The 12,807-nt window shown below is 41.0% G+C and overlaps 2 protein-coding genes across 12 annotated transcripts in view; one reads left to right on the top strand and one right to left on the bottom strand.

The window, feature by feature from the left end:
* Positions 1 to 6,344: 6,344 nt before the first annotated feature.
* Positions 6,345 to 12,009, bottom strand: RGS9BP (regulator of G protein signaling 9 binding protein). The gene has a single exon (XM_026109534.2). It carries the CDS (start codon positions 11,527 to 11,529, stop codon positions 10,816 to 10,818), a length of 714 nt encoding a protein of 237 aa, XP_025965319.1. The 5' UTR covers positions 11,530 to 12,009; the 3' UTR covers positions 6,345 to 10,815.
* The window catches only part of ANKRD27 (ankyrin repeat domain 27), a 50,899-nt gene continuing 50,086 nt past the window's right edge, over positions 11,995 to 12,807 (top strand). For 3 of the 11 annotated variants that reach the window (XM_064519646.1, XM_064519645.1, XM_064519647.1), the window contains exon 1: positions 11,995 to 12,129. Coding sequence is in view for 6 of the 11 variants with exons in the window: in XM_026109516.2 (XP_025965301.2) it covers positions 12,595 to 12,643 (49 nt within the window). In the remaining 5 variants the exon portion in view is untranslated. Of the gene's footprint in view, positions 12,146 to 12,348; positions 12,644 to 12,807 lie in introns of those variants that run through there. The other 8 variants (XM_026109516.2, XM_064519651.1, XM_026109521.2 and 5 more) reach the window with 5 other exon arrangements.

The following is a 12,807-nucleotide window of genomic DNA, read 5'->3' as shown; positions in this document are numbered from 1 at the left end:
ACAAACGGACAGTAATGCCCCCGTCACGGCATTACCGTAATCCGGTAAGCAGTGTCCTCAGAGGGCCAAAGCTTAGGTAAATACAGAGGGTTTACAGGCGCAGGACTTCTAAACGGCAGTGAGAAATGAGCCAGTCGCTTTCAGTCCAAAAGCCACCCTGCACTTCCCGAGGTTTCCAAGCACCAACGTTGCCACGGCGCGATAAAAGAGGTGCAAATGTCCGGTGGCTACGGGCCCCTGCGTCTTCACGGCTGCTGCTGAAGGCGCTGTGGTGAATCCAGGCAGGGCCAGGAACTCCGATTTGTACTGCTAATACTTCCATTGACCCAGGGGCTGCTCTCAGAGACATTTTACGTCAATTCCACATGAACACACGTTGATAACAAAAATCATTGTACTTCCTTGATTCAATTAAACAAATGGAAGAATTTTAAATTCCCATCCAGAAGCTGTTTGATGTAAATCTCAAAAAAGTAGTCATCTAGTAAGAAAAGTCATATACCTTCTCCTACTATGTAATGTGAAGAGTATGATTAAATGTTGAGCAGAAAAATTTTTACAGGGAAATATCATCTCCTCTTGCCAGACACATAGCAATCCTTAGTATATCTAAACCTTAGGTATGGGTCCCTTAGAACTTTAGTATGTCTAAATGGGTACCAACCGGTGAGAATCTATTAGTGAAATATTGAAGTTTACAGTTAATTATGTTAGGAGAGATTTTTTGCCTAGTTAAAATCAGTTCAAATCTCTGCTTAATTTGTATATAAATTACTTCACCTTAGTCAACCAATAGGCATCTGAGGGCTTAAAGAAAGCACTTACTTAAAGCTTTCTGTGAAAAGAAAAAGATATTTAGATTAATATTTGAGAATGATGTGTCTGTGAACACATGTATATACAGATATTATATGTGCACATGCACAAAGCGCATTCTCTTTAAATCCTATCTGAAGGCCCTTCTGGTTTCATCCCAAACACAAATGCTGGAAAGGCAGAAAAGCATTAAGACTGAATGTGAGGAAAACAATGTGAGACTCAGAAAGTTAGAAGTTTTGTTGAGAAAGGAAATAATATAAAGGCTGATTAAAAAAACTAGATACATGTATTTCTTTGTCTGATTCAAAGACAAAGCAGTTAGTGAAGTTAAAACTGTCAAATGTAAAACTGATTAAAAAAAAATTCTTCCAGCTCACAGTAATCCCATAAAAGACATTGTCACAAGATTCTGAAGCTCTCATTCCTCAGAATCCAAACCAGTCACTGATGGTTTGGAGCTAGAATAGATTCAAGTAAACAGGTTATTTTATTATTTCTATTTGTTTGCTTCAGGTTTATTTAAGAATTCTTTTATATCTATTGGGGGATGCATTAAAGTATCTCAGGGCACCTAGATGCTGCTTCTGAGTACTTTCGAATATTGCTTTAGCAGCACTCTGTAAAATAGTCTGTTGTATTACTGTTAGGCTGTGCTAGGAGTTACGTACATATTCATACACTTGTTTATCAAGTTATCAAATTTTATTTGTGTGTGGAACTTTGGGAGTGGTGGAAGTGAAATTTTCAAGACTGGATAAGGCCTTTTCTTATACAGACTTGAAACCAATTAGTAAATTTGAACTGGATGGACAAAAAGCAGGTAATGGTGATGATGGACCTGGCTTTATCTGAATGATATGATCTTCATTAGCATTCCAGACTCCAAGTTGTGTGAATTTGTTCTAAATATTAATATACTGTGGAGGTTGTCTGAGATTTAATGTCCAATGGGCTTGATTTTGCAGATCAAAAAGATTCAGGGTCCATTATGTCAGATCATAAAGGTATTCAGCATAAAGGCAAATGTTGTAACAATGTTACTGGCATGTGTCATACAGAATCCTCCTCCTATTCAGAATCCTTCTGTTTTTAGTTTAAGGTAAAGATTTGGCATTTTAAGTTTCAGTATTTTAAGTAGGAAGTACTCATGTACAGTTAATGAATGCCATCATTTTCAAATCAACTGTACATACAGGAAACTCTTGCTATGGCAAAAAATGCAATGTATGATATCCCTGAAACAGTATATAATGTCCCCTAAGAAAATCTGATAATAGACAGTGGTGCAGATTATGTTGTCATCTTAAAAGAAGTTTCTAAACTTGCTCTACAGCTTTTTTTACCCAAAGCAGTCTAAAGTCTCACCAATGCTAGTATGTTAGGCAAGAATATCCTGGAAAACAATTCCTCTGGCTTCATTGGTGTACAGTGGTCCTAAATTTGGCAGATCTAGCTTCATAGACATTGTTACATGGGGCAAACTTTAGTGTGTGACTGCCACATGGACTGCTGCTTGCACCATCAAACATAACATACAGGGTCTGTGGCTAGAGAAGTAGTTGTGTGGTTGGTTAGACGTTGCTTATGGCTTTTCTCAGCATCTGAAGCAGTCCTGTGGGATCAAATACAGCGAAGAGATTATTCTCCACTCCAGTTACTATCTTCTTCCAGAAGTCCCAGGGTAAGGAAGGCATCTTTTTCTCATACGAAAGGTAGCCTTTCTTACTCAAAGGTCAGCATATAAACTGTTCCAGGCTATTGATGGCAATTTCCTCTCAGTATCACCTTACAAAACAATAGTTTAAATTTTCATGACAAAGTTGAAACTACCTCATGCAAAGTTCCGGAAGCATATGAGCACGAGTCTTTAATTGACCCAGTTATCAGGACTGGAGATTGCAGGAGATCAGAAACTCTACTAACAAAGATCTAGGGTGTGAAGGGATATTTTAGCCCTGCCAGTTTGCTACTGAAAAAGGCAAAGCCTAAGCACTGTGAATGTGCAGGGCTTTGCATCTCCTCTGTCAAAGCTGTGTGAGTAGTATCTAGCGCTGACTTGCTGGAGATAGCTCAAATGAATATAGAAAACATCCTAAAGCCAAACTAGACTTAAGGTTATCTATAAAGCATGTTCTGTTTTTTCATCTCCAACTTGGATGACTTCTTTCTTCAATTTATTCTGCTAAAATGCTGAGTTTATCTCACTTGTATTTAAAACTTGTATAGTGTCAAGAGTGATTTCAGGAGGACTGGAAAATCTGAGATACTCTGTTCCTCAGGAACATTGATTTTAAAGCAAGAATACTGGTTTATTCCATTACTGCAGTATAAGCGTTCCAACACAAGGGCATTCTACATTCATCTGGGCGCTTCTGCACTGTGCTTCAAGGGCCAATGTGTAGACGGGGAATAAAGGAGACTAACTTGGAAAAAAGTCTCCCCATAGCAAGAGTTAGCTAGAGATATTAATAACTATTCCTGACACTCAGTAAGAGGTAAAAGAGAAGGCTGGAGAGTCAGATCTGCTAGTAGATAAAAATGATTTTTTAAAAGTGCTTTTGCTAAAAATTAAGAATTCAGATTGCCTTTCATGCAGCTTGTATGCCAGAACATACAATTGTCTCAGCTCAATGGACCTTGAATACTTTTTGTATTTCAGTTGGTTGTTTTCAAAGACAGACTGCGCTGTACTGAAAAATAAAGCATTCTGAAGCTTTGAAAAAATTACATCAAATGAAACAGTATAAGTTTATTACATTGATAATGATTCTTTGTGGGATCATATTTCAGCAATGTAGAGATTATTTCAATGCTTTTCTCTCCACTTTAATTACTGCTTATGACACTTCTGAAGAATGAAGAGCATCAATTCCTTTAAAGGAAAAAGACTCAGGTCACTAGAGATGATTGTAAAACTAGCTTTCTGGTTTTTTTGTGTCTAGAATACTTAGCAATTGAACCACTTAATTCATTTATGTTGCATCATTGCATAAGTTATTTTGCATGTCTGCTGAATGACAGATCAGTGCAAACACACCATTGTAATAATTTTAGATGAAAAACAAGGTCCGCCATTATTTCACAATTTAATTTGGCTTAAATAATTTCCTGTGAATTGCATACAATTACAGTCAGTCAGTTCTTGATTTAATTTATTTGCATCTGATAAAAGTTTCCATCCCCATGCAGATATAGTGCCTACTAACGAAATGTTATAACCACAAGTACCAAGTATGAAAGAGGAAGAGTTTAGTGAGCATGTCTACTACTTCTTAAACTGGCTTATTTAAAAAGCAGATTTTAAGGCTTTTAGATTGATTGGCTCATGTCATACAATAAATAGCCAGAGGTAATGAATAATAAAAAAGTAAATAGATTATTCATTGCATATTCTACCAAGTATTGTTTCCAAAACGTGAATAAATGTAAAATCTAGAAAATGCAGGGTTTTAATTATAGCATCTTTATGGAGACTGGCTAAAAATGAAACAAATTTATAGCTACCTTCATATAAAATAATATTCCAACAGATCAAAGCAGATCAGAAAACTAGGTTACAGATAGTATTAACAACACTGGAAATGTTCTACTTCCAACAGACGCATAATGGATTACAGCTTTCATGCAAACTGAAATTATGGTTCTAATTCTGCAGCCTTTAATTATATGAGTAGTCTTTACACATATAATTTCCCACTAAACTGAGCAATGGCTTGTATGAATAAAGATTCGCACTGTTTCCTTTAGGACCCAGAACTCAAATGTACGTCTGCATCTTTCTCTCTCTAAAATATTTATGTATATAGTTACACATGCAGTTAGCGTATTAGATTAAGTTGATAAGAGTATCGTGTTTTGGGGGTTTGGTAGTCCTCAGGCATTTTATATGGTATAGATACTTAAATACTTTCTTTTGCGTGCTTTTCCTGTTTCTGTCTTTTTTCCCCCAGAGGATTATGCTATCTATATATAGCTGCTTCAAGATCATACAAAGGAATTGCATTGAATTTTTAAATTATTTTTTCCTAATATAGCTGAATGACCTAATGTTTGCTACTTTTATAAAGAAATCCCTGATTTTAAAATTCATTTTATGCTATATAATCCTTTAATCCCCAAACATTAATGAGTCTGAGTGTACGTATTCTTTGCATATTTGTGTGCAAGTGACAGATCTGACTGATCACAGACTTGACTGATTATTTTAAAACATAATGGAAAACTGACCAAAACAAATTCCAAGGAGGTAAAAGGCACAGTTTATACATTTATACTATGATTGGGACTTCCTTTTCTGTGCACTTGCATTAGATACAGCTTTTAGAAAATTTTTGGGGTTAATTTGATGGAAATGTTATTAATAATATATGATAAATAATGTCATATAGTAACAGTGTAAATACAAGAAAACATGCAGTTTAGTCAGAAAAAAAAAAAAAAAAGACGACACTGTGGTGGCTCCAGAAGTGGATTTCTGATACATAAAAGAACTATAGTAGATATTCTGGCCAAATTAAGGGCTGTGAGCCTAGAACAGAGCAATGAACATAATTGCTTTTACTAACTAGTCTCTCTAACTCATAGAATTTCAGAGAAGTTGTGATTTTACCTGTAGTTGCCCACATGGCTTCTAGTCACACTACTTTCAGCATGGAATGCTGCTTGTGCTTGGCTTTATAAGAAGGTGAAGAAGAACCATTACATCACTTAGATGCCATGTGACTTTTCACCTTTCCAAAGATTTAATCAGTGTTAACTGATTAAGCTACATTTCCAACTGCATCACAATACTGCTCGAACAAGGTGTCAGAATGGATGACAGAATCCAGCCTTCTGGGACCACCCTCTTCCAATAGAAAGTCTCTCGTGCTGTGAAACAGAGAGAAAAGGGTTGTCTTTCAAATAAAATTGACATCAACTTGCGACAAGTCAAAATATTTTTACTTTTAGTTCTGTATTGAATTAATCAGCGAATGGGTAGACAGTTTCAGAGATGCTATATTCTTTGTCACAGGGGGATATAAGACACTGCCTTCTTATAGAAAAGCCATAGCTTAACATTCTGATGCTGGTGTACTATATTTAATAAAAAGCATACTTTGCTAACATAAGATGAAGACATATTTGCATACATCTTTGTATGTATACATTTGCATACATCTACTTTGCTTTTCTTGTCCTTCCCTCAACACAGTTAATTTTGTAAGAGAAAAAGACATTCTTTTCTAATCCTGCTTTTACTGTATGCTTACCAAATGCTGCTCACGTGTAGACTACTATTTTATCCAGATCTCTTCCCGCATTAAAAGACTTACATAATCGTATTGAGAGAAAGCACTTAGAGATCCATAATCCATTGGTCTTCCTGAATGACTTTTTACATAATGAAAATCTGTGAAGGGTAAATATGTTGACCAGGAGTTCCATTAACACTTAAGTTTTTTTCTGGAAAATGTGTATAAACAAAACACACCTTATATGAGAGAAAAAAAGCCCATAACCAACACTTTCAGACCACAAAGTAAGCACTTGTTTAACTTTTAATCCAAATAGTTGACATCAGCCAGTTTACTCATTTTTCAGTAATTGCATTCACATAAAAAACTTTTCATGTTTACATGAAGAATTTTGAAACTTTAGTTTTATTTCATAATCATAATGCTATGAGTTTCATGTTACATTCAATTTACAAGATGAGAGTCATTTTAATCATATTATTATTCTGTGTTCGTTTTGTTAGTAAATTAAAAATGAGTCTACAAATTTATGCTTATAGACTAGGAGTCCCAGAATAAAATCACAGATTGCTGCATTTAACAGAAACAGTTTTGATAGTTTGATACAACTATTGATAGTTGCTATCAATACCACAGAACCAAATTTCACAGTCTGTAAGTTGTGTACATCTTTAGCTGCAGTGAATACAAGCTTTGCTGGATGAAAGAGTGCAGAGTTTGGACGCAGTAAGAATCCAGTATGTTAGTCTTCTGTAGCTTTCAATCTCCCAAGGCAGAGGCCCACTTTTACCCAGGCAACAATATTGAACAAGTACTGCTGAAGGCAACATCGTACCTGTTATCCTGAATCCTACTGGTAGCTGTTTCCTAAGGCAAAGATTTCTTGATTTGTCAAGACCACTGATTTCCTTGCAATATAAATTAACATACATCACTCTATTCAAGTTTGGTAGTTTGAGAGGGGCAAGTTTATTTCAAGAAAATTTTAATTTGAGGGCTTAGGATATCAGTTCAATGACTTTGGTTGAAATAGGAACTTCTTGTTTAAAGGAACGCTTTGACAAGCTGTATTAATATTACAGTTTTTGTTTGGTTTTAATTACTGCTGCAATCCATCCAATAAGTTATATGAACCTGCTTTATTTTAAGGTAAATAAAGAGTGACAGTAACAAATTTTATTCTAAGAAAATACCACCCATGTGCAGGCAAAAAACAATGTAATTTAAGTCAGTGATAAGATTTTAGTGTATAACAAACTTATACAAAAATGTATATATCTTATGAATAAAGACAGAAGAATTGAAGCAGAACAAGATTGAAATTAAGCAATGAGAATCTTCTGTTGTACTGAAAACACAGTAACATTCTCAGTCACTGATCAGCATCAGAGTATTTGTATTTTTTATCATACTATTTAAATACAGAGTATTTTGATGTTTGATGTTACATTTTTTCACTTACAAAAACAGTACTTCCAATCTCTTTCTGGTTGCATTCCAATGAGGAAAAAATCTAAGGCTGCAAATCTAGCACATTTGTTTACATCTTAATTTAAAAGAAACATCAGTTTCTTCCACATAAAATACAGTTTCATTGCTAATTCCAATGCTTTTGTGGTTAAATTGATAAAGACATTTAATCCTTTTCATTTTGCAGGCTGCATCATTCTCCTGGTATTTTTTATAGTAGAATGTTCTGAGATGATTCAAAACTGTCTAACAATAATAATTGAAGAATAGTTAAGGACAGTTTCTGCTCCCACTTCAAGCACAGACAAACATTATTTGGTGGAAGGAGTGTCTTGCCCTCTGTAGCCCAAAATGCAGCCATGAATTATAGTTAGCAATTATTTATTTCAGAAAAAACCCCTGTGCTTTAGAAGGAAGTTGTCACTGTAGAACATTAAAATCAATTCAGGGGAAAGTACTTCTGGGCAATGGTGGTTTCATGTTATTTTGAATTTGTGTACTGTTGTGTCTGAGCTCTGTCACATTGAGCGCACACTTGTATCAAGTGGTTCTCTCTCTCTCTCTTTTTTTTTTTTTTTAGGAGATTAATGGTAGGGACATTATCTATTTAGATGGTGCCAATCCTCTGTTAGAATTTTACTTAATCTTTTAGTTTCACATAACCCAGACATAAGACAGTACAGATTTTTAGGAACAAATTAAAGATGAATATATTTGCAGCCATCTTTGTCTGAGGATTTGAAAGTGTATTTTTCCAAGGTCCAGTCCTTTAAATACTAATTTGTATGCATACTCATAATGAAGTGAAACTTAAATAATTATAGACTGCTTACATGAAGTCTTGGGGTCCTGTATTATTCAAAATCGAAACAAAGCATAGACTGAAAATTTACAGCTCATCAGCTCACTGATGCTTGCTTTTGAAGATGAGATTACCTATTTTTAAAAATTCTTCTATACAGCTAACCATGGATAAACAGTATACCCACATCAGGATTTCAAGATACAAAATGAGTGCTATAGGTGTTACCATTTACTTATCCACCCAAAACAGGACTTGCATTACTTGCTTTTTCAGAACATTTGGTTAAATCATCCAATCTCAGAAGGAATATGGATTGTTCAAGAAGCACAGAATAGAGTCCAACTTCTCATCTATCTTCATGTGAACTAAGTAACAGGAGAGTGCAGGCAGTGAAAATACCCACAAATCCGTAGTGACTGGCAGTGACAATCCAAATCTGTACATTTTCCCACAGCTTTTGCTGTATTTTCCATAAATATGTTTACTCAATATGATTGTGAAGGAGATCTTCACACTTAAAAATGAACACACAGCAATTTCACCATGTCTATGTCTGGACAGACTCAAACAATAGCACCAATAAATACAGACTTGAGTTTGTTAGAGTGCTCTTTGGGATCTCTAATAATCTAGATTTGCTACATACTAAGCACATCCTAGAGAATGATAGAAGAGAAAGGAGTGTGGAGTCTTATTACATTGTGAAACCCCATAAGAATGGAGCCTAGACTGGATCGATGTGCAGAACTCGTATTATCCTTCCTAGTAATGGTATTGTATAAACTTAAATTCTGGTCTCCCCTTTGCACTATTTTTTCCCACCTACAAATGACCAGATTCAAATCTGACACACACCTTTCCCCCCCAAATCCAGTTCTCTTAAGTTTTAAAGAAAGGTGTTTGCTAGAGTTTTTCTAATTATGCTTAGTTCTCAACTCAAAACTTAGTTCTTCAAGAATGCTCTCAACATGATTCTGTTTAACAAGCATAAACTAGTAACTTCACCAGATACATCTGACTTTTTAATAATTTGTCCATAATAATCAATGCACCAGAATAACTGCTTATTAAAAAAACCTGTATTACAGGGTCTTTGTATTTGTCTGTAGAGTGCGCCATGTATCTATGGCACTATAAAATATGTATGGAATATAGGTACCCATTCTTGAATGGGTAGTGTGCGTTCACTTAAACAGAACAAATTTCCATAAATTACATAACAGAAAGCATAATACATAGGTCCATAAACAAGACATTATAAAGCTTCTCTGCAAAGTTCGTGTCAGTTCTCACACTTTCACCTTTAAACATTTCTAATGCTTCCCCATAAAATTGTCAGTTTTATGCCGTTCTTGCATTTACCTCCCAAAACTGCAGTGTATCAGATTAATTGGACCAGTTATGGGTCCAGTCCTTCAGGCTTCCTCTTCCCTAAATGATTAATCAGACAAAACGGAGATACATTTTTTTACTTTTTCTGGTTTTCTGCAAGTAATTCAGGAGCTTGCAGAAATGTGACTGCACAGATGTAAAACCCTGCCTGTCCACATGATAGAGATGTTTTTGGATGTTTTGAAAGGTCTGCTTCTGCCATGGGTAGATTCATTGCTTCTAGTTCCATAGTTAATTGTGAAGTTCAAACTGTTCACTTCTGCAGAAAGAATAATTTGAACCAGTGGTAAGAATTAGCCTTTCTGCAGGGGAAGATAAAATCATGGTAATTGTGGAAGAGAAACAAGAGGCTTGTTAGTATTTTTCTGAATAAACAACTCCCTGTTTTTTCTCTCTGTATCTGGAAAGCCATTAGTCATTAGCATATGCTGTGCCAATGTACAGGACCTATGCGACTGGGTTCTGTACAATCCAGTCTAAATCTACAGACAGTATTTGGTATCAAACATTGCTTGTTCTGTCTCCTCCATCCTGCTCCACACCGCCCTCTGCCCCAACCACTAATGTACATTCTTTTATTGGGGTTTTCATCCTTCCCCTCCTTTATAGTATCTCATGTATTTGATGAAAAAATCTCCAGACGTTCTATTTACTTCATCAGGCAAAACACCTGTGTTAGCCTCCAAATTTGTGCTACTCTCAAATACTGTAAACAATGACCAGCAGCAAACATCAGAGCCTATTCAAGAATGAAAAATACAGGCTTCTGAGAAGAGTGATCTATTAATAGCAGACAAATCCCTGTTATAGCCAGTAGTGATAATACCCTGATACTTCACAGTTAACCATTACAAGTCCAGCAAATGAATACATCCTATTTTGCAGTCTGATTTGCATCTTTTTTCTTTAAAATACAAGAAGAAACAAATTGTGCATTTAGGATTTTGAGAGGCAAAAGTTTTGTTTTGTTTTTTCAAGTGCTAGGTTTGAATGCTCAGCTCATCCAAGTGACCCACTTCAAAGTTAATCGTGAGGCATTGAACACTTGAGACAGACAGGAGGGGGGTGGCTCTTGCCAGAGCCCACCTCGGCCTAGGAGAGTTTTACCACACACACTGCCAGGACGATAGCGATAATAAGCACAGCGGAGAAAATAATCCCAGCTAGAACTTTGCTGATATCGCAGAAAGATTTATTCTCCTCCACAGAGACCATGCCAATAGAAGAAGCACCCACGCTCATGGTGGATTTGAGTTCAGCCCCAGGGTCTTGCTTAGCCTCTACCGTCCACTGCGGGACATTGACCTTCATTTCCATCTCGTACATCATCTCTCCTACCTGGTTGATTTCGTTTTCTAGATCTTTCAAATCCACCACATCTATGTTGTGCTCAGCCTCGTACTTCATGTTCTGGATGCTCATCGCCCTGGCGGCCACGCCAGAGGTTCCCCCGCTCATGCCTGTCTGGATCAGGTGCTTTTTGGGGACATTCAGCGGGAACTCGTGGCCCAGCTCCAGGGCTCTCCTCATATCGATCTCCAGGATCTCTAGGCACGTGGAGAAAATCACCCAGAGCCTCTCGAACTCGGCTTTGTCCTCCTTACTCACGGTTTTGTCCTTCAGCACCGTGGTCAGCTTGTTCCTGTTGGCCACCGCCAGCTCCTGGGCTTTCTGCCGGGTCTTCTTGAGCTCCTCCCGCAGGTTCTGGGAGTCCGACGTGCCGCCGATGGTCAGCACCATGTGCCGGTAGCAGGCGGTCACCTTGTTGAGCGCGTCCAGCAGCGCTTTGCACTCCTCCTTCACCATGGTGCCGGGGCTGCGCGGGGCCGCGCCGCCGCCGCGCTGCTGCCGCGCCGCCGCTCACCCGCTGCCGGGCGCGGGGAGCCGCCGCTGCCCGCCGCCGCCAGCGCACATGGCCGGAGCCGCCGCCGGGGCGCGCCCGCATGCGGCGCCCTCGCGCCCGGCTCGGCTGCTCACGCGGCGCCTCGGGGAGCCCGGGCGCGCCGCGGAGAAGTTGGGGGCGCCGGCGGCATCGCTGCCGCCTGCCGCCGCCAGCGCGCAGCGGGGACCGGGCGCCTCACTCCTCGCGCCCCGCACGGCGCCGGAAAGCGGCCGCGGCCCCCGGGCGCCGCTCCCCCGGCAAGCGCCGGACCCCGCGCGCGGAACCGGCTGCCGCCGCCGCCCGCGTTGAACGCGGCCCAGCTGCGCGCCGCGGGTCACATGGCGCCGCGCGGGGAGCGCCGCGGCCTCCGGGCGCGGCCGGCCCGGCCCTATAAGCCCTCGCAGGCTCCGCCCCCGCAGGCTCCGACCCGCCGCGGCCGCCTCGCTCCGCGCTCGCTCCCTGCCGCCGCCCGGCCATTGGCTTCGTGCGGCGCCGCCGCCGCGCCGGGCCCGCCCTGGATCCCGGTAGGGCTCGCGGGAGGTGCGGGGCGGCCGGGGGGCTCCCGGGGAGGCCGCGGAGGAGGGGAGCGGTGTTGTGGGCGCGAGTAGCGCGGCCGGTCCCGGGCCGCCCTGCGGCGGGGGCTGCTTTGCGCCGCGGGGCCCTGCCGGCGGGGGAGCCGGGGCGCAGGGGGGGCCGGGGTGCGCGCCCCCGCGCTGGCGGCGGCTCCCGCGAGGCCTGCGGGAGCCGCCCCCGCCCGCGCCGCGCGGCCTGCTCCGCTCCCGGCGCTGAGGCGCGGCGGGCAGCGCGGGGCGGGGCGGCGGCGCCAAGTTGCCGCGGAGGAAGTTTGTCCGCGCCGCGCGTGCGGCGGCCCCGCGCGTCCGGCCACGCAGGCGAGTGGCGCTTCCCCCCGCCCGCTTCCAGTGCTGTAAACCGGCAGAAATATTTAACACGCTGCTGGACTCTAAGTAACCCTGCTGCGCACTTTATTTATGCAAAGCCAACGTTGTCTGCCCGCTGCCAGGCGTCGCGGTGCCGCAGGTAAGCTGAAGTGCCACGGGTACTTCGGCTGGTCCCTCGGGGCACGGGCGCGCGTTCCCTTTACCGTCCGTCGGGGTTGCGTGGGGCGGCGGCCGGGGCGCCTGCAGCTAGCTCGGTGAGGTGCGGGAGACGCTGAAGTCTCCTGCTAGCCGAAATGATACATC

Source organism: Dromaius novaehollandiae, chromosome 13, assembly GCF_036370855.1.
Source record: "Dromaius novaehollandiae isolate bDroNov1 chromosome 13, bDroNov1.hap1, whole genome shotgun sequence".
NCBI lineage: Eukaryota > Metazoa > Chordata > Aves > Casuariiformes > Dromaiidae > Dromaius > Dromaius novaehollandiae.
Note: the sequence above shows the minus strand (reverse complement) of the source record. Positions and strands in the feature narration are given on the sequence as shown.